Genomic DNA, 22,854 nt, shown 5'->3' with positions numbered 1-22,854 from the left:
GACCATCAGGAAAAGGTTTTGGAGAAGCTACTCCGTAACTGTAGGCTGTGGAAACATATTAATTAATATAATACTCCTTTTCACTTTTTCGTGGTCAAAAATAGGCATTTATTATACACAGTCAAGATCAATTATACTATATTATATTATAATTACTACTACAGCTACTCAATCTACAGGTCATGATACATATAATTTATATATAAAACAATATACAATTTTATTAATATAATATAATCAATATAATAAATACATCCTTTTTAAATTTTGAGACATTTTGTAAGTGTTTCAGCAATTTTATATACAGTAGTCAACATTTGAAGTGAATCAAAAAAGTTCTGCAAAGTTGTCCTGAGACAAGAACGGGTATTGTTCAAAATGTGTGTATAACTTCGATGAAAGGTTTTGATCCACTTCAAATGTTGACTACTGTACATTTATTATACATAAAAGTCAAGATATAATATAATATTTATACAATATATAAACATAATATATATAATACAATATTTTTTAGTACAATTTGAGCACATTTTGTCAGTTTGTCTGAATGGATGTAGAACACAGACGTGTGCAGTGGATGCATAGGCTCTGGTGGTGTGTCTGGGTCTTATGTTATAGGCTCTGGCATATGGCTGGAGCAGATGATGGAGCATATGTTTTCCTTCCTCATTAAGTGCTCTAAAATTAGGAGCGAATAACGTGCGTATGTGTGAATATGCGCACGTTCTGGCAGTTAGATACCACACACAAACACACATTCATGAAAATGCACGCGACACATTCATCAATCAAATGTAACACAAATATTATATTAGTCTGATAATACAACAGGATAATAAATGAGTTGCATGGAGCTTTACTGCTGTGTCAGTCCCTGTGACCTGCCTGAACTCTCACCGTCTCAGGGGAGTGATTCATTAGGAGGGAGGGTTGTTTCGATGCCAGACGTTTCGCAGACAGACATGGTGTTTATAATAATCAGTGTCACGCTGAGAATTATCCACTGGAATCCACTTATTGATATGGCACCCTGACAACGACTGTTAGGCCCTTATATTGACACTTAAAGGTCCACAAGGTAATTTTTCCTCATTAAAAAGCTTTACATAAAGAAATAAGGAGCACTTTGGCCAAATATGTTTAAAATGATGTGCACTCATTCGAGATAAATACCAGTGTATATGAATGGACTAGAAAAAAAACAGTGAATAACTGTGTCCTTGAAGCAATAAATAAGTCTTCCTCAAATCCTTTACATGCAAATATCCTCAAATAAGATCCCCTCACCTATTACCAGTTCACCTGATAATTGTGGACTCTTTCAAAACAGTTAAACACGGATATTTTATTGTCTTTTCACTTTTATTTAACCTCTGTCCCAACTTTTCTGGAGTGTGTTGCAGCCACCAAAATCAAAATCTGTATACAATTTTAAAATAAAATTGTTTCTTTGTATACTTTTGTCAGTTAAATAAAGGCTAAAGACAATTAACAAATCACAGATTAAATTACATTTTACAAAATGTCCCAACTTCTCTGGATTTGGGGTTGTAATGATGAACAGAATCTAAGTTTTATAGAACTTAACAATAGTCCCATGATCCACCAGCCACACAATGAGAACAAGTGGAAAAAAAATCAAATGGAGCATTAAAGATTGGTGGCATGTAGCTTCCATGCGTATTCTATACAATCCAAAAAAAAGAGAAAAAACTGTCAAAAACAATTCAAATCATCCCAACTACTGCCTTTAAAAATGTATGCAGTGACAGTGTGAACATTAGGCATTCATATTAAATATTAACCAATAATCTACTTCATATAGTTATTCGCTTGTCAAAAGAATAGTGCATTGAAAAGTCATGGAAGTCTTAAAGGCGCATTCAATTCTAAGGGTCAAAGAGAGGGTAGACGACGGCAAAAAGAACCGAACCATAATATTTTGCATTCTAAATGACCTGAAGGAAAAAAATTAAATAAAAAAGTATACCCTGACTCCGTCAAATGCAAAAGTCAATAAAGGACATGGAGAGCATATCAGCACTCTCGAGAGCTAGACTGAGAGGTGGAGTCAATGATTTCATATCCAGTGGCAGGTGGTCAATACTCACTTAACTTCAAATTAAAAACTCATTCAGCGCAAATGGAAAATTATATTTCTGTTCTGCCAGCAAGACTGTCCATGACCCAGCAGATGATAAATTCTACGCAAGGCCACTTGTCCTTGAAAGCCCAACCCGGTAAATGAACGTGTGCTGGAGAGGGTGCACCGTCAGCAGAGAGACTGGAGCTTATTGTCCCGCCTACAGGTTTGATGTCCCAACAAGGCCATGCAATTACACCCAAACTGAGCTAGAGAGAGAAGGAAAAACTTCTTATGGAAGTTCAAGGCCCAAAAAGTTTAACACAAAATCTTGTTGATGTTTTGAGAAGTAAGGGAGATCAAGGGCTGTTGTCACATTTTTTTTACATTTTCAACTTTCTTTAGTGTGTAATGTTGCTCTTTGAGCATGCAAAAGGCCTGCAAAGTTACACCACACAAAGTCACTCCAAAGGGAGTTATTCTCCATTTCAGTGAGCAGCACTGACGCTGAACTCCTCGAAACGCCTCGATTGCAGTCTCGTGTTTTCTGAATGTACACATCACAATATTCCTCATTTAAATAATTCCCACAATACGAAAAAAAAAAAAGAAAAGTTGTCACCATGTCCGGATCTAACTAGCTCATGGTAAGGGCGTAACATTTCCGAAACAAGCTCGAAGCGGCTGACCAATCCCAACACACTTGTCCAGCTGGCCAATCAGAGCACACTAAGCTTTTCGGAAGGAGGGGCTTCATAGAGGCTGGAACTAAACAGAGCGTTACTGACAGACTGGGAAGAGAGTGCTGAAGAAATGTAAATAAAATATGTGAACATTCAAGCATGAAAACCTCTTCTAGACCCCAAAAACAAAACTTTGTAAAAGGGCATATATGTCCCCATTAAAACTATTTGCCACCCTTTGATATAAAAATATATGCCACTAGTAAAAGTACAATAAAAATTGTATACTATGAATTTAAGTTACAATCTCCTGTTATGGTTGTGGGCAACTGTAACACTACCATATCATTAACCAGCTTACTTGCAAAGAATAAATATGATATTAATTGATATTAATAATAAATAATCATTGTCAGTCTTATACAATAGTAGAGAGAAAACGTTTCTGAGCATGTTACAGTTGCCCTTGGTCTTCAAAAAAACTACATATATATATATATATATATATATATATATATATATATATATATATATATATATATATATATATATATTAAATGAATGCTGTTCTTTTGAACTTTCTGGGGGAAAAAATGTGTTTCCACAAAAATATAAGGCAACCCAACTATTGATGATAATAAGAAATGTTTTTTGAGCAGTAAATCAGCATATTAGAATGATTTCTAAAGGATCATGTGACACTGAAAATGTGAGTAATGAGGCTGAAAATTTATAATATACTGTATTATAGAAAACAATAATTAATTTACAATTGTAATATTCTACAAAATTTAAATGTTTACTACATTACTGATCACTTCAGAGACTTCTTTCAAAACCGATAAAAAAAAATCTTACTGGCCCCAAACTTTTACATTTTTTGATAGTTCTTTAGTAATTAATAAGCAATGATTACTTACTGTGGAACAAAATTTTAGTTTAGGGTCCAAACACTATTAACTAGTTGTTATTAGCATGCATATTACTAGGATATTGGCTGTTTCTTAAAACTTATAAAGCACATATTAATGCCTTATTCTGCACAACTATATTCCACATCCCTTAAAGGATTAGTTCACCTCAAAATGAAAATTTCCTGACAATTTACTCACCCCAATGCCATCCGAGATGTTCATGTCTTTCTTTCTTCAGTGGAAAAGAAATTAAGTTTTTTGAGGAAAACATTTCAGGATTTTTCTCCACACAATGGACTTCAATTGCAACCAACGTTTAGAAGTCCAAATCAATGCAGTTTCAAAGGGCTATGAAGTGCTTCAAACGGCTCTGCACGATCCCAGCTGAGGAATAGGGTCTTATCTAGCGAAACGATCGGTCATTTTCTAAAAAAAATAAACATATACTTTTTAACCACAATTGTTCGTCTTGTGCTGGTCTGCGACGTGCCAGGGATTACGTCATCACGTATTCATGATGGATTTTGTTGATGCTTTTGCAGCATTACCTGATTTACATAGTTCCTTTAGTAAATGAGGTGTTAAAACAATGCAGATAGCACCTGCAAATAAACTACCTCTGGATAACCTTGGGCTGTAACCCAGACTGAGATGCACCAAGGGTTCACAGGCAGCTGCCAATTTCTCGATTGAATGCTTTTGGTCTTCTGTGTAATTTCACTGGTATTGGTATCGACCATTAAAAATCATCACGACACTAACAAATGTAATCAACTGTGGCGGGTTGAACGCAACATAATTACATAAGAATGCTAAGGAGCACTCCTTGTGTCCCTAACATCTCCATTTTGGCAGACTCCAGTAAACAAGTCTCGAGACGAGAATTAAGTGAATTATAATTCTGCATAAATTTGAGGCGCCCCAGGCATTGCCAGCACTTGACATCCTACTCGCATAGACAGCGTGTTGTAACGTAAGATTGAGATATTGGGTGAAAGGTTCAAGCAGAGAGTCTGACAGTCTGTGTCTTTGATTTCATAAGCGTGGCGCGTTATTGATGGAAGCGCAGATGAAACTAACATGTACAATCTCCCTCGACCACAGGCCTCATTTAAATGCGTCGCATCTCCGATTGCCTTAGGTTAAAGAGTCGAGTAGAGTCAGCTCCTTTTAAACTGACTATGATCATTACGGCGAGGGACTTCATGTAGGGTGTTTACCAGTGCACTAGTCCTGCCTTGACGCTGGGCTATATTTAGAGCAGAATAAACAATAAGCCAACCTCTCTCTGTGCAAAAACATGTCACATCTGGTCCATTAAAGTTATTTGCCATCACGACACTCGTTGCTCCGAGACTCAATAAGTATTTTAGTATTCACTTGATATTAAGTACTGTCAGTGGTCTGACACAATGACAACAAATGCAACGGCTTACCTTATAATATGTGTTAAAACGAAGGCGGACGGCATGAGAAATCCTGTGAGAAACAGGCTGCTTTGGCAGCGCCGGTAAATAAATGGGGAATGGTGGATCATAAAGACTGAGATTGAATTTCCAGCTGATGTAAATGTTTGCGCCGGAGCTCACCAGTATAATAAAATACAAAATGTTGCGCAATAAACCATGGGTTTCTGAAAATTATGTTTTTCAAACAAATTTATCAAGCCAGGGTGCGATACGTTTGGATTTATATATCATAACTTATCGTTCCTGTAGCTCAAAAAGTAGAGCATGGCACTAGAAATGCCAAGGTCATGGGTTCAATTGCCAGGGAATGCATGAATGAAATAGGATAAAAACGGATAAAGTATATATCTTGAATGCAATACTAGTCGCTTCAGATAAAAACGTTTGCCAAATGCATAAATGTAAATTATAAAAGCACCTTAGTTTTTTTTTAAACATCTTTAAGATAGCTGACGATTGTCAACTATCATATCTACTCATGTCATTCCAAATCCATGTGACTTTCTTTAATCAACAAAATGCAAAATATTTTGACGAAATTTGGTAACCAATCAGTTTTGGTTGCCTTTGACTTCCATTGCATGGACATTTACATGGACAGAACATGGACAGAAGAAAGTCACTTATTCAGTTTTGGAACGACATGAGGGCACTGGAGTAAATTATGACAAAATTTTAATTTTTGTGTGAACAATGGCTGGGAATGTTAAAACTTTTGAAACTTTCGAAACGTAACTATTCCTCAAGAAGGTTTCATATGGCGCGAGACGACAGGTTTTTTTACCACGTTTTTTTGTGTCAATTTTGGAACTTTACAGCATCTTTCCTAATTCACTTTCATTCTATGGAATTGAGCAGCATGCACACTCTACCTAAACTCTCTTTTTGTGTTCTATTGAAAAATGAAAGTACAACAGATCTGGAAAGACATGAGCGTGGATATTTAAAGGGATAGTTCACTTTGAAAAACATTTTTGATATGTTTTAGCTTACCTCAAGGGCATCCAAGATGTAGGTGTCTTTGTTTCCGCAGAAGTTTAAATTTTGATATTTTTAGGTCAAACCGTTCTTGTCTGTCAGTCATATAATGCAGGTCTATGGTCACCACCTCAAAGAGCATACACAGAGAAGTCCAAATTACACATGATTTAATGACTCGTAAATGTAAGTACACATTGATTGCCTAAGACACGAAACGAGCGGTTTGTGTGAGAAAACGAACAGTATTTATATCGTTTTTACCTCTTGTAACGCACAGACCGAAGCGCCGGCGCCCTCAGATCACTTGGACGTGGCTGTGGTTACAAGAGGTAAAAACGATATAAATACTGTTCGTTTTCTCACACAAACCGCTCGTTTCGTGTCTTAGGCAATCAATGTCCTTACATTTACGAGTCATTAAATCATGTTTAATTTGGACTTCTCTGTGCATGCTCTTTGAGGTGGTGACCATAGACCTGCATTATATGACTGACAGACAAGAACGGTTTGACCTAAAAATATCAAAATTTAAACTTCTGCGGAAACAAAGACACCTACATCTTGGATGCCCTTGAGGTAAGCTAAAACATATCAAAAATGTATTTCAAAGTGAACTATCCCTTTAATAACAGAAAACTTCACAATGCCGGAAAGACAAGTGTTAACTGACTACAAGCAAAGGCATTTGTCTTGGGACCCTGGCCATGTGTCAACAGCACAAAACAGAAAAAGCCATTCTGACCAACTCTCTATTTACAAGATAAGGCTCTCGCTCCATGAGAGTTTATCTTCCGGATCACCTTTGGGCTGCAGCCCAGCTCAGGAAGCGCAGAGGCTTCGGAGACAGCAGGCCAATTTCTCGATTCAATGCTTTTAGTCATCTGGCTTTGAAAGGCAAACATTCAACCTAATTCTGCAGCGATGCAATAAACATTGAAACAATCCACCCAGAGAAAGATGCTACAATCTTCTACTCATCCGCACGCAGCATAATATCAAAACAAGCCATTTTACATAACAGGCTTAAGTGGAGGAGCTTGAAAAACACACACACACACTCAGCATGCAGACTGAAGCCTGTATGGAACGCTTACCTTTTTGAAGGCGTTGGCGTCCCGGGGGAAATGAGAACGGTATCGTTCATGTTGTTGGCCACTGGCCTCAGCTGACTGCAAAATTATAGAGTTTGAGTCAAGCATAGCCACAAACCTATATGCCGCTCTAAGCTCTCCAAGCGCACAAGGGGACATCAAACCGCTCTAAGAAGTCATGTTATTTTTGAAGTACACCGTTTGAGTGCATCATAATCGCCTTCAAGATGCACACGTTTTAATTTAATGCTATTTGCCCAAACTTAATTAAGTTAACAAGATGACAAAAGGGTTTAGGGGAATTCTAATTAAAGCCGAAGAAATCCGAGAAGGTTGGGAGAAACAGGAGGGGGTGACGTTGCAGAAGGTAATTTGTGTGAGTAAAGAGTGCCACGATCTACACACATGATAGATCACTTCCTTTCATTTCATAAGATTTCAAGAAGTTTCAAAATATTGACATTAAAAACCATTTTGGCGACACACTCTCATCGCAATTCGAAACTATTTTATGTTTTGGCGAATTTGTGGTTAATTTGCGTAAATTTGTACACTTTCGTAAGATCTGCTTACATTCCACTGATGGTTAGGTTTAGGGGTGGACCTTCTTGCTTACATTTCTTTTTCTAAAAATCATACATTTCCATCACATTGTACGAATTCATACGAAATCACCACGTCATAAAATGGTTACGGTTTCTCATGAGATTCGGTTGGCTTTTGTACAAAAACAGACCTACTGAAACGTCCCTTCCATATATCAGTCACTAGTCTCTTTATATCCTTATTTTTCCTATTTTTTTTTGTTTTTTACCTCTTGACTGATTAATATTTAGGATTTTCCCTAAATATGCCCACAAGGTCATTTGTGACTAATGTATAGGGATTTAAGAAAAAAAGGGGTTAAAATACACACAACCAATTCCTGATTAAGCACAACAAAAACAAAACATCTATATTCACTATAGAAATTTCCAGAACTTTTTCATGACTTTTTAGGATTTTTTACTTTTTCCGAGCCTGTAACCCACAATTTTAAAATTCCTTGAAATTTCCAGGTTTTCCATGACTGTGGGAACCCTGCTCATATTGAAGACGTTTGTTTACTGCAATCCAAAATACAATCTCTTCAAATGAAACGAAACATCCAAAGGGTTCTTAGTTCAGTCGATCGGAGGGTCGGTGCATTTGTATTACTGAGACGTCCTAATGTTAATGTTCCCTGAGGCTGCTAACGTCATGTCACACGACTCGTGGAACACCGTATTTCAACTGGAACATCCTTCTGAGACCTTGAATGAAATAGTTACCAGCATCGAGCAAAAGTGATCCAACACAAGGAAAGAAAATCATGCTAGACATTTACTATAACTACAAAAGTCTCCTTTTTTATTAATAAAGCTCTTCTGTTCAATGCAATTACTCACTCACCCTCCCGCAAGGCAAAGAGTGTCCGTCTATGAAGTGGCGAGACGCAAGCGGTGACCGCTCTGTCCAGCTGCCTGTCCTGTTCTGTGCTCAACTGAAGGAGCATCTCAATGCACAACACTGCTGCTGTCTCCAAGGAAACCTGACAGTCACGTGACACAGTGACGATCCAGACACACTCTTACTCGCTCCTCTTCTCTCTCTCTCTCCCCCCGGCTCCACCGTTTAGACGCACACACTTTCTGCCACTCAGAAATAGATGCTATATTCTTCCCTAAGAACATTTAAATTTCTCCAATCTTTGTTTCCAGCCACCCACATTAGTCATAATACAAAACAACCCCTCTTTTCCAGCAGAGAGCTTCATTTACAACACAATTAGCTACTATACAGAGCGTTGCCTACACAGCAACAATAGTCTCACACTTAAAGTGCAAAACTACATATTTTCTAAATTGACTAGTTGGCAGTTTGTCTGACTAACTCTGTATAATGAGACTGGTTTAGACACATATGTTTCATACATGTGATTATATTTTCAAGCTTTTGAATTCAGACAATCACAAAGTGAAAACTGATGCAGATACTCCAATGCCATTTAGTTGTGAGTCAATAACTGTTATTATCTACGCCGTGGAAAGAAATGTTAACAAATTGGACAGACGCTAAATGGCACAACTGTTTAAGGTCATTTCCGGCATATGACACAGAATTTTGACGCTGATGTGTGAATGGAAGCAATATGGATAAAAGACGGAAAAGCCATTGTGTGTGTGAATGGCACATGTGGTACATTCACTGGACAAATTAATCTAGCATATTTACTGATGTAATGGGTTTCGTGTGTAAAAATGGCTGGTAGAAATTTTGTTTTGGAAGAAATTTGTTCCAAAACCAGGTTTGTAGGAATTAATTTTGATAGTTGTTAGTTTCCGTTACTGAGGTAAAAATATATTTTAAAAAATAATAATAATTTAAAATATTAATTGAATTATACATCTACTGAACTATAAATAATTTATACATCTAAAATGAATAGCGAGTAGAAAAAACATCAAGGGGAACATTGAAGAGAATTTACATGTATAATATTTTAATATAATAAAAAGTAACATTTTGGTTTGACTTGAAATGAAATGTCAAAATAAAATAAAAACTAATTTTATACTGTATAGGTGTGACACATGACAGTTAATTATATGAAACTAATTTTAATAAACCTAAATGTTTTTTTTCTATAATATGACTTTTTTTTCTCACACAGTGTACATACATACTGTATATAAAACTTTATATTTTAGGTAGGGAAGAGTTGCAAGGGGATCTTTCACCACGATTTCAACTGAGGGGGACCACAGCGAAAACCTGCACAGGCCCCAGATATACCCTATAATTATTAAAAGTTAACAAATGCCAGCAGATCACCCCATCAGTCTCAGTCACTGTATCTGGATTCTTCAGCTCTCATTTGAACCACAAAAGCCACATTTGAGCTAATCTCCAACCACTCAAATTCATCAAGCAGATCAAACCAGGATGAAACCGTCTTCTAAACTTGGATTAGCAAACTTCGCTAGATTCAAAGCCAGAGACTGACAAGTCTTAGATGTCAGACGTGCAACCAATGTAGATGTATTCACTCATCTGATGTCCTGTCCACAGCAGAGGGGGAGGCAAAAATCACACTCACATCTTTTTTATGAGGTCAAATGAATTACATCAAGGGCCGTTCACAGCCACTCTTCTCCTCTGGTTAATTACAATGAAGTGAGTACTTTCACAGAGCCTGAGCTGGAGAAATATGGAGCATCTAATATCCCGTCTCTGCTGAAAGTTATCAATGCATGACCTGCCAGTTCCAGCCTGTTTATGCCTCTGGTTCTGGGCCCATGGCGCACATCTGCAGTGAAACATCAGTGTTTTATGAGCTTGGCTGTTTATTTGTCACTGTCTTTTTCAGCTGCATTAATTCATACTGATTAAGCAAATAAAAGAAAGAGGAATTGTGTATGCACATTTGGTAAACAAGAGTTTCTGCTTAAAATCAATATGAAATCAAAATTGACCTTAATGACTTTCTTCATTCTTGGTCTTGTTCTGCTTGTGCATTGTGCAAACTTGCCATCTAGCGCTATAGTATAATGTTAGTTGTGAATGATTTTTTCATGTTTCATAATTTTTGGTCTCAATCTAATTCATAGTTCAAACGTGCACAATTGTATTTGGGTCAATGGCATCTTAATCATCATTTAAAAAAAAAGTCTTTATATATTTTTTCAAAGTATTTTTTTTTCTTCCAAATATCAATTCCTAAATATCAATATATTTTTGTGGAGGCCCAACACGACATTGACTTGGCAGACTGAAGTTTTTCCACATAAATAATGTGATATTAATTGTATTTTTACATTAATAATATTCTTCACATATAACAAAAATAAATAATTATTGATTGATTACGCCACAATGGTTAAGATTTTAGAAGAAATTAATTTATTTAATAAGTCATTTTTCTTTATCATGATATCAGGACAGTCATCACTTATCGACTTTTCAAAAATATCAAAAATGACTTAATTCATAAACTAAGAACATTTTCTTCATAGCAGAGGTGTAAACCAGTATGAATTTAATTTTTTAATTGATTAATAGATCTGAACAAAAAAAAAAAGAGTGCCATCCACCTATTTCACATTGCATTGATACAACCCACGGATATTCTGCTGACGGTTCAAGAAAACGATATGCTTTGCGCCATTTTGTCTGATTTATATTCACTGCAAATTAGTCACAGACATCTGTCCCTGCCTAAGGTTCAGCATGTCCTAAAGAACTCCATCTGTCAAAAAGGAGAAGATCTGAAATGTTTGCCTTCATATGCCATCAGCTGTCAGAAAAACAACATTCCAGTAGGTCATCAGAGAAATGTATCTCACTTAAAAAAAACACAATAACAAGGCTGTCACAGAGTTCCTGTGTGTGTTTGATCAAGGGGCTGAGCAGACATGATTCTCTCTGTTCTGACCAATCAGAAGCAGGCAGCCTGCAGCTTGTGACAGTGGGATGTGGAGGATCATGTTGATGGATGTCATATTGAGGTCAAAGCCAACATGAACACTATGCTGACCAGTTGTGAGGGGCAGTAACACTGATCTGCCAACTGTCCACAATGCAAGAGATGGTCATAACAGGGCAGAGCTTTCATGATAATAGAGGATCATTATAATAGTGTAATAATTAGGTTAAAGAAATTTGAAAAATTACAATTTAAAAAATACAAAATAAAAAGTCAGCCAAAAGGAGTTACATCCCAGTGTAATATTCAGGTTTAAGAAAAATACATACATACAAAGTGTGACCAATATGCAACCCAGGCTCATTGGAAATATGTGCCTGTGGTGACATTTCTGTAAAATTAAATTACTTCAAAGTGAAATGTCCAGTGAGTGGTGCTAAAGCATGCTCAGTTTTATCCACAGATGAACGTGAATCTGATGTGTTATACACTGTCTTAAATGTCCCACTAAGCCCTCGCGATCTTCCTCTGAGTTCACACTTTCGTGACGTAATGCAGTTTTGACTGTCGGGTAGAAGTCTGTTGCAGAGCTCGCAGGCTTGCATCCAGGCTCAACAAAAGTGTGCATCAAGGGCACACATCGGCCGCCAAAGAAACCTAAAATGACAAATGGGACAATGCACGTGGCGGCCATTGTAAGTCCACAAGACTGCAAGTGCATATGAATGTGTCATTTGGGACAGGGCCATAGAGTGGCGTAAGGATGACGTATTTGTATAGGCCAACCCGGAAGTTTGCATCACCCTGATTCCCTCGACAAAAACCCAATAGGATTTTCTATTGGCTTTTGGATTATTGCAGAAAATAAGGTCTGTGACTAACAAAAGCTTACGATTCTTACACGTGTTGTTCATCATGATAATCTTCACAAATGAACACATCTTTTATGAATTTTGAAGAGTAAATACAATCGGCAAAAGTCAAAAGCTAAATATAGGCTTTAATCAAACTACACCAGTCACATGACTTCAACGTCATCATCACTAAGTTTCCGACAACTCTTTAAAGGTGAACTAAGTAACTTTTTTACCTTAACCGAACAGCTTTGGAGTCATTGTAATGTTTATATTACTGATTTCGTGTTGAATGGTGGTCGTCTCGCACCCCCCTGGTGCCTGTGAGCCGCAAAACCACCCTTGCAACTTTGGGCCGGTGGGCCGCCGCCCTCAGTGTTAGGAAGTATTGTGTGATATCAGGTCTCGCGAGGTAACGAATTGCTTTACGGCAAAAAACAGATCTGATAAAATTCTGATAAAATGAGCATCAAACAGAAATAACCCGGCGCCTGTGGTGTTCGAGCCGTACATACAAAACAGACTGCCGACAGTTAAACAGGGCGTGCGCAGCTCTTAAAGGGGCCATACCTTATTTCCACTCGTTACAGCGTCCATCCTACTGAACAGGTACCGGTGTACAGGGGGAGGGGATCCGGCCGTGAGTGCGAGCCATCTCTGCGTGAGTGCTATTCACGACAGTACAAGTACTCCACAGCGACTCTAGGGGTCGCTGTTTGACAAAAACGGAATTCCTACTTAGTGCTGCTTTAAGTCTTTGTTTTTAAAAAAAATCCCTGAAACTTCGAGAAATAATAGTTATACAACACCATAAACCTTATTTCAAACATTTAACCAAAAACATATTAAAAAAAATTGACTTTGGGACGATGGAATCGGAAGTGCTAAAATGCTTACTCGTTTCCAGGATTTAGCCAACAAAAATACGTCATCCCTGCACCATTCTATTACGTAGGTTTGTTGTACATATCGCAGCAGTTCAGAAATAAAATGCTGTGAGTGGCGCTATAATGCGCTATTGCGTGGGAAAATAATATGCCAACACTAAACCCAACCTATAATGTTAACAAAAGCAAACGAGAGATAAACACATTTACTGAAACAAGTATGCCATTTTAGCTTGCTTACAATTCTTGTAAATTCTCGAGTTTCATTGGACTGCAAGTGCAATGCTGTACCAGGTGAGCTATCGAGCAAGTTTACTATAACAGAAATCTACCCCAGTAATCATAATTTGTGTGAAAAGGAATAAAATGTGTTGCCATTTTAATGCCTCTAGTGTTTATATGTTAATTAATGCCTCTCCGTGAATTATATGTATAGATACGTTTTTGGAGCAAAAATGTATAGGTAGAGGCATGTGTTTCCAATGAGTCTAGGTTAGTAATACAGTATGTGCATTGCCAAGTATAACTAATAATATAACATGACAACACTGATAAGAGTTATCACAACAGAACCATTTCCTTCAATACGCAATATAAGAATGCATTCATCTCTGAGCTGAGGGAGATGGTCAATGGAACAGACCATAATATCTGTCCGAGTCCATAGAAGTGGGATTGTAACATTTCACAGTCATAGTAAACAGCAAACGCCGGAGGCTTGAGATTGATTTAGCACTAAAGAGATGGAGTGGCCCGCAGGCACCTCAAACTACATTTAGATAAGTTAGGAGGACAATATGTGACAGAAGGAGAAGCCACGCAGAGTGCATGTGTAATGCATACAGGAAATCATAACCTCTTTCTTACTTTTGTAATATGTTAATGGTAACTTTAGTTTAGGGTCCAATTCTCACTATTAACTAGTTGCTCATTAGCATTACTTGGATATTGGCAAGTACTTATAAAGCACATATTAATGCCGTATTGCATGACCATATTCTACATCCCGTAACAATTAATAAGCAGTAATTAGGAGTTTATTAAGGCTAAAGCTATAGTTAATAGTGAGAATTGGACCCTAATCTAAACTGTGACCATGTTAATTGTCTTATTTTAACTGTACATTGAAGGGGAAAAATGTATGTCTTTTATCAAAACTTGCTTCGGCTCTGAAATTTTGCTTGTCACTTACATAATTTCCTAATTTAATTCCTGATTCATTCCAAAATATGTCACATTACAGAAGTTAAATGGGTTGTGAATGCTATTTCATGTCTTTAAATTGTGTAAAAATGTGCTCTGCATTGTAATCAAGCTCTGATATTCATCTATTCCAATTCAACTCGTTCACATCTCGAATTGTCGCACGGCCAATTGAAGAAAGCATTACGGAAGTCTCTTGCTCTCTTTATCCATAAATAGGAAGGGTTATTTGAAAATAAATTGCTACAAGTCTTTCACACAAGGACTATTTGAAGCTGATGCTATTTGAGTGGTACAAAGGGATATTTCAAGAGCAGTTTTAATTGCTTAGCTATCTGAATGTGAACTATAAATAGACGACGCTGGCAGCAGAACTCGAGCTGGCAAATGTGCCCTTTGGTCACAGTGAGTTCAAAGGCAATGTCATCATTAAGCCTGAATCTATTCTAGGTGTTAATGAGATGGTACAATTTAAACACGATAAGACGTATTATTTTGTCATTGATTTACATACAAAACTGTGTTTAGAATACAATTTAGAACAGATCTAAGGAAACTTATACGGCCAAGCCAAAAACGGCAAAATATTAGGGGTCTTTTAATGCTCAACCATTTTAATCACAAATCACTGGTCAGGAAATTAGCAAGAATTGTACAAATACTGTATATAAAGTAACTTAGCATCCAATAGCCTTTCCTTATTTTTTCTTCAAATGTTTTAAGCCGTGTGGGTAAACTTACAGACAGCTTTTTACAGGAAGAAGAGTCAGTGTTGTTCCGCTCAATGTTACACAGTTCATAGTTGAAAAATGTCTCCCAGTTAGTTTAACGTGAGACCAAATTTTCACTATAAGGTTCAAATCTGGACTCTGACCAATGCCAAAAAAAACATGAGCCTGATGGACTTGTTCTCAAGCAACTTCTTGGTAGTCTTTGCAATTTGAATAGGAGCATTGTATTGTTGTAAAAAAAAAACTTTTAAATTGTGGAAAGCAAGCCATTCTGCAATATTCGCCTGTACTCTAAACCATTAAATGACTTTTCACAGTAAAGCTCACCAATACCGGCAGCTAAAAAGGCTCCTCACACAATGACAGCTCTTCCTCCCTGCTTCACTGTGTTAGAGATGCATTTATAATTATATTTCTCCGCAGATTTTCGAAGACGCCGCTCTGGAGCATATGCAACTCGTATTTCATTATGATTCATTATGACTCCACACAGAACTTCCCATATTCTGCCAAATACTTCATTCTGTCTTTGATGTTTTTCTGAGACAGCAATGACTTAAGTAGTGCATTTGCTTAAATTTAGCTAATTTCCTGAGAAATAATTTGTATTAAGATAATTAAAAGCTTAGTGTTTAGCCTTTTTTTTTACCAGGAGTGTACAAAAATACATATTTGATCTTAAAGATATCTTATATTCTGTATGGAAACCAACAGCATGCACATGCTTTTAAAAGTTAGATGCTAAATAAAAAGCCATAGACATCCATATGCAATGCATGTATACATAAACCAATATTTAAAAGTGCAGATTAAACACGTGCAGCCTTTGAACTGGGTAACTTAAAGATATTCAGAAAATATAGCTTCATACAGTACAAAACCATCAAAGTTAACACAAAATTGAAACCTATACAGATTATGCAGATAATGGTTACAATAAAATCACAAATCAGACAATTTTGTAGTTTTTCTGTACTGAACATTCAAAAAATTTCTCTGAGAAGTTGCATCTAATTCATTCCCTTCAGAGTATTGACACTAAAAACATTAAAGCGAAATATATATATTTTTTAAACAACATCTAAACTAGTTGACTAGTAAGCAACTCGAACTCAGATCACAAACTTTTGTTCTGGCGTGATTCTACATCCACACCACTAGGTGTCAGTATAAAGTATGTCAATATGTCTGATGATTCATAAGCAGAAATTAATTAGTACACTTATAATGTTTATAGTTGACTCTACAGACAACATGATATGCTATTCGCAATCTATTTTTCCCCATAAGGTTACAAAAAATTAGTAAAACAGGAAAAAAATTACACACTTTATTTTATTCAACAGAAATTAATTGGATTATGAAAGTGGGCATTACAGTACAGTATACACTAGAATGGTGACTGGTGGACTGGTTCATGATTCGTCAGTTAAATGTACAATATGTGACCACTCTCTAGTGGTAAAAAAATAAAACTGCATGCATTTTGAGGAAGACATTTTTTTTGTTTGTGCTTTGGCTCTGCGTGACTGTGCGGATGAACGTGGTAATCCTGCAAATAAATAGGCTTAGAGATATAACCAGTTTCGATAGAAAAGATTTCAATCTGACTAGCTGACGTTACTCTATACCTATTAATAGACACGATATTTCCTTGAAAATAAATTCCAGCACAGAGCTACAATAACCCATAATGAAATGACCCTTCACAATAGATAATGCTTTACAATAAACTCTGTTAGAGAGTTATATGGCAATTTTTTTCTGGTCAATAAAATACCTTACTCGCCTGTTGAGTAATAAAAACCCCATCTCCACGTCGCTTTTACAACATTTGGAATCCCTCAGTTCTTCTTGCCATCCCTGAAAGGCTAAGTCAATGTTGATTCATGTTTTATTACGAGCTCGGTCGCATTCCTGTTTTGCCAGCAGACTCTCCTCTGTTCTTAAACGGGTGATTCCCCCGGAGGTTTCTCACTCGTTGACAACTAACTAACCTATGCTACTCAAAGTAGCCGGAGCAACTTTTCTCTATTTATGGATATGACGAATCACGCACAAGTGAGGGACGCAATTTCCTGTGAAAACCATCCTGACAGGTCTAAAATAAAAACATTTATAATAGGCTTACCATAGTTAATCAGAGTAAGACAAAACACGTTTTGGAAGAAGGATTGATGACGTATAGACTAATTATTAAAATTTTGTTCATTTAAAAAATTGTTTTACAGTGTACCTTAAAAAAGTAAGTTCATAGGTGGAGAAAAGTATTAGATATAAAGGATTACAAACTTTAAAAAAAAAAATGAAATAATGTGCAAAAATCTATTGTTCAATAAGACCAGGAATGTTATGTGCATTAAGAAAGAAATCAATTTTGCTATTGATTAAGGTGACAAAAAAAAAAGATAAAAGAAAGAAAAAAGAAAAAAGTGTCTTGTTGGCAGTCAAATGGAATGTCTGAGAGAAACATTTGGTTTAAAAATCTTATATATCTCTATAAAGATACAGAGCGGGATCCTCGAGGGGATCTGCCTCAGGTACATCAGCAGCCTCCATTAAATTTAAAACTCCATCAGTTTTAGTGCAGCTATTCTCTGCCAACTCAGAAATGCCACTGGAGCATGACTGTGCACTTCAGCTATTATTTTCGTCCCCGCAGGAGACCGTCTGCCTGGCTGCCATCTAAGGACTGGTAAATCTTAGTTTTACATCATATTTCTGCACTTTATAAACAGCACTATGCACTTTGTTTTGACTGCTGTGATGTTGGTGACACGTCTACCTCAAGGTCAGATTTTAATGCTGACAACCACTTTTTAGCAATGTATAAAATCACATAAAATAATGAATTATACAACTACTATTCAGATTGTATTTATTAAAAATAAATACTGTGAAATATTATTACAATTTAAATCACTTTTCTATTTTAATATATTTTAAAATTCCTTTAGAAATCAATCTAATATGCTGATTTGGTAACATTTCTTTTTATCATCAATGTTGAAAACAGCTGTGCTTTGAAACATTTTTTTCAGGATTCTTGGAGAAAGTTCAAAACAACAGCATTTAATAGAAACAGAAATCTTTCGTAAAATTATAAATGTCTTTACTGTCCCTTTTGATCAATTTCTTTTTTTCTAATTTTTGGTTAAAGTTAGATTATTTTGGATATTTTCATTAAAATTAAATGCCATTAAAAAGAACGGACAAAAATGTATGAATATGATGATTGCAAATTTTATGAAACATTTTCATAAAAAGACAAGGATTATGACTAAAATAAATGATCACAGGCTACAGTCTTACATTCACATTCAACAATTTTGGTTTACTGCTGTTCATTTTCCTCGCCCACAGTTCAAACACTGTGTGTATAATGATATAAAATCATGCGATTGTTATCAGAGCTGATACTACTGGTATTTTACATGGTTCATAATCAAACAACGCTGGTACTTCATCAGAAACATAAATGAACACAGTAAATCTGCTACACTTTCCCTCCAGTGGAGGGCACATATGTTCTGTAGTTTTATGGTCTTCATCAATCCCAAAAGTTCATGTGTCAGTTAATGAAAGTACTTCTAGGCCAGAGCCTGTTCCTGAGAGCGAAGGTCTGGCAAGATTGATTCAGCTCCCCGATATTTATAATTCAATAAACGAGAAAACTGTACCCATATATTTTTACACACAATATCTTTCTTCTTGGCATTTCCTAATTACATTTCTTTCCCATGACAGATCTGCAGATCAATATTCTCTCTCGCTATAGAAATAAGAAACAAATACTGTGAAATTTCAGGCAAGAGGACGTGATTACAATTATTATGACCTGACTGCAATATATACATTTGAAAAAGTTCATGCGAAGTCTAAACCGAAGCGAAAGACCTGTCTGGATCAACTTGGCATTCGTATACCGTAGCCGATGAGGAGTTGTTTGGTCAAAGTCACGCAGAAATGCAGTGAATGAATGATATGAGATGTGCATGTAGAGAAAGCAGAGGGGAATGTGATTGGATAAGCACTCCAGAGAACTTACGTAGTGTGTGCGAGGTCCTGAGGTCTTTCCGCCGCCTCTGGGAACACGGGGTGAGGAGGCTCTCCCATCGGCATGCAGCCCAGAGATTTACTGATGGCATGGCTGAGCTTCTTTGCTGGAGACTTCTGTAAAAAGAGCGGGAACAAAAAAAAAAAACTAAATACAACCACAAAATACTTACATAGAATACAATAAAATAATCATTTCTGAATCGGTCTGTGATAAGAAGCCACATCAGTTCACAGACGGAAGTTATTTCAATCACTCGACTGATGCTATAACAAGTAAAATATGCCGTTATTCTCATAAATTGTAATTTGCCACTGTGCTAAGCTAAGGTTAGCATTATAGTCTACTCTAAATGAAGTATAAATCTCAGAATTTTATCATTCATTCAAAGGGATGGTTCATCCAAAAATTAACATAATCTGCCATTATTTACTCACCCTCATGTTGTTCTAAACCTGTATGAATTTCTTTCTTCTGTTGAACATAAAATATTATATTTTGAAGAATCTCAGTAACCAAACAGTTGTGGGGCCGTCCCATTGACTTCCATAGTATTTTTTTTTTCTCACTATGAAGTCAATGGGGACCAGAAACGGTTTAGTTACGCATATTCTTCAAAATATCTTCTTCTGTGTTCAACAGAGGAAAGAAATCCATACAGGTTTGGAACAACATGATGGTTAGTAAATGATGAACTTGGGTGAACTATCTCTTTAATTAATTCTGACGATATAACAACAAGCTGTCAAATGTCTTCTTTCGAAAGAGTCTACAATGTTTGAAGTCCAAATGCTTCATGAACTATGTATTTTAATTTGCGTATGCCATTTTTTGGATTTGGGTTCCAAATGGGGATGCAAGTTGACAGGTTAAGGTAGTAGTTGTGTGGTTAAAGCTTATTTAAATACTGTTGAACTTGACAGGATTTTCTCTCTCCTGTTTTTTTAGGCAGTGTCAAAGAAGCCAGAGAAAGCCCCAATTGTTGTATGCAATGGTTGGCTAAAAAAGAAACCAAAATCAAAATAAACAAAGTAAAGACGCATTTGACTGATTTTTCAAGGTTTCTATAGATATCGCGATATATCGTTACCGTGAATTATTTTGGCCATGATAAACCGTAGAGTGAAAAATCTGATATCATGACAGCCCTATTACATACAGTACTGTATGTTTCTGGAAAAAAAAATCTAATGGAATCCAATTATGTGTAGTTTGGTGGCATAAAAGGTGAAATGATAGATATTTGATTAGTACATAAAAAGTCGCAGACTTACTTCCCATGTGAAGCTGGGACATTTGATATAATTTAATGTAGAAATATATATATTATTTATTTCATTTAAAGTTAATGAAAAATTCTCTTTGATTCAGCAAAATCCTTGTTCTGTGGTTAGAAAAAAAATCTTTATCGGGGAGGAAAGAATGAGGGAGGGGAAAACTCTTATAATTGGATTTGGGAGGCAGTGCAAATCGTTTCCCAAGCTGTAATTTCCAGCAGTGTGACTGAGCTTTGGAACAACGCTTGAGTATTAAAAATGTAATCAATTTAACTCACTCGCTTAAAAACATGTACCCCCCCCTTGAAATCCTGAATTTAAGAAGAATGACGTTTAACAGAAAACATTGACATTGAACTTTCTATTAATCAAAGGATCCTGAAAATAAATGTATCACTGTATCCACAAAATTATTAAGCAGCACAACTGTTTTTTACATTGATAATAATAAGAAATGTTGCTTGAGCAGTAAATCAGCATATTAGAATGACTTCTGAAGGATTATGTGACACTGAAGACTGGAGTAATGATGCTGAAAATTCAGCTTTGATCACAGGAATACATTACATTTTAACATATATTCAAATAGAAAAGTTATTTTAAATTGTACTGTTTTTACTGTATGCTTGATCAGATGTAGCCTAGTAAGACTTATTTCAAAAACATAAAAAAAATCGTACTAACCCCAAAATTATGAACGGTAGTATAAATCGTGTTCATTCAGTTCCTTTTGTGCAGTTATAAGCTATTCAAAAATGCCTGTGCTTTAGAGAACATCAATGAGTGTAAAGCTTGGTATCTTACAGGAATAGAGCAATTTTCATAATTTATTTACCCCGATATTATTCCAAACCTGTATTATTTTCTTTCTTCAATAAAGTCAAACCTTCCATCTTTCCGTTAGAAATGGAAAACATAAATTTACCTTTTCTGTGTATTCTTAAAGACTATGGGCCAGATTTACTAAACAGGGCAAATTAGCATGAAAGCCTATTCCAAAAAAGCACTGATAGGAGTGGAAAGTTCTGTGTGTGATCTACTGACGACGCACACATTAAAGAACACAGAAGCAGCCGAATCATTCCCATAATGACCAACGCAATCTACCAAGAGCAGCGCAAATTAGCATCTGTTTTAAGACATGCTTATTGGGAGTTAAATAATGGCGCAAATACCAGAAAATTGACGGGTGTAAACCTTAGTAAATTGCGTTGCGTAATTCATTAAAATACTCTCCTCCCATAAATTATGTGTCTTAAAGGGAAACTCCTATAGATGCATATGCAATAAGTTCAGCGGCAAAAATAACTGTATCAACGCCTTTTCAGCGCAAATTTTTCACTGCGTGTCTTTAGTAAATCTTGACAGTAGTTTTTTTGTAATGCCAACAGAGGGTTTGCGCTGGCTCAAGCTGTTAATAAATCTGCCATTATATAGGGTAAAAATTTGCTAACATTAGCCAAAATTCAGTTTGAGTTATTCAGTGTTTTAAGCAAAATAGACAAATATAAAGTCTAATTATGTGTCCAGAAATTACAGTTTCAGCCAATAATTTTCATTGGAGCACTATGCTGAACCTAAGACGGCTTCTGTGATTAATGACTTCAATTTTGTTCTATTCCTCTAACAAAACCATTTTCCACTATGAATATAGAGTATTATAATTATGTACCTTTATGGACCGTTTATTGTAACTTTAAAGCAATATAAATCACCATTCACTTTCATTATAAGCTAAAGAACAGCTTGGTTAATATACTCTTTTTTTGTGTGTGTTTCATGGAAGAAAGAAAATAATGACATGAGGGTGAGTAACGATGGCTGAATTTCCATTTTTGGGTGAACTATCCTTTGAAAGTGACGGTACGTACCCATGAGGAGTGCTCCTTCATCTGGTGCTGGTTGCTATGAGGGCCGCTGGCATGACCACGCCAGAAACAGCTCTGACAAAGCTGGTAGCCATGGCACTGCTGGCAGCGGTACCGGAAACCCATCATGCTCTCACTCCGGCAATACGAACATTCCACTGGATGGAAGACTGTGGGACACCAGCACAAAGGGTTTCAGGCATTCGCAAACCTTGTTTTAGTCATATTTTGTGAGTGAGGTGTCCAGACGTAGTGGGCGATGGGAATATAAGTCATTAAAAACCCACATCCAATCTCACAACCCTCCAA

General features: G+C 36.3%; 1 protein-coding gene across 10 annotated transcripts in view; it reads right to left on the bottom strand.

Annotated features, from left to right (window-relative positions):
* Positions 1-22,854, bottom strand: part of dtnbb (dystrobrevin, beta b) — a 39,782-nt gene that overhangs the window by 6,789 nt on the left and 10,139 nt on the right. For 7 of the 10 annotated variants that reach the window (XM_056245594.1, XM_056245595.1, XM_056245592.1 and 4 more), the window contains exons 9-11: positions 22,549-22,715; positions 19,392-19,516; positions 7,228-7,302 (exon numbers count right to left, since the gene is read on the bottom strand). In XM_056245594.1, the coding sequence (XP_056101569.1) occupies positions 7,228-7,302; positions 19,392-19,516; positions 22,549-22,715 (367 nt within the window). The remainder of the gene's footprint in view (positions 1-7,227; positions 7,303-19,391; positions 19,517-22,548; positions 22,716-22,854) is intronic. The other 3 variants (XM_056245599.1, XM_056245598.1, XM_056245597.1) reach the window with 1 other exon arrangement.

This window comes from Rhinichthys klamathensis, unplaced genomic scaffold, assembly GCF_029890125.1.
Source record: "Rhinichthys klamathensis goyatoka isolate OS25496 unplaced genomic scaffold, OSU_Roscu_1.1 h1tg000032l_1, whole genome shotgun sequence".
NCBI classification, from domain to species: Eukaryota; Metazoa; Chordata; class Actinopteri; order Cypriniformes; family Leuciscidae; genus Rhinichthys; species Rhinichthys klamathensis.
The sequence above is the reverse complement of the archived record's forward strand: the minus strand, read 5'-3'. Positions and strand labels throughout refer to the sequence as shown.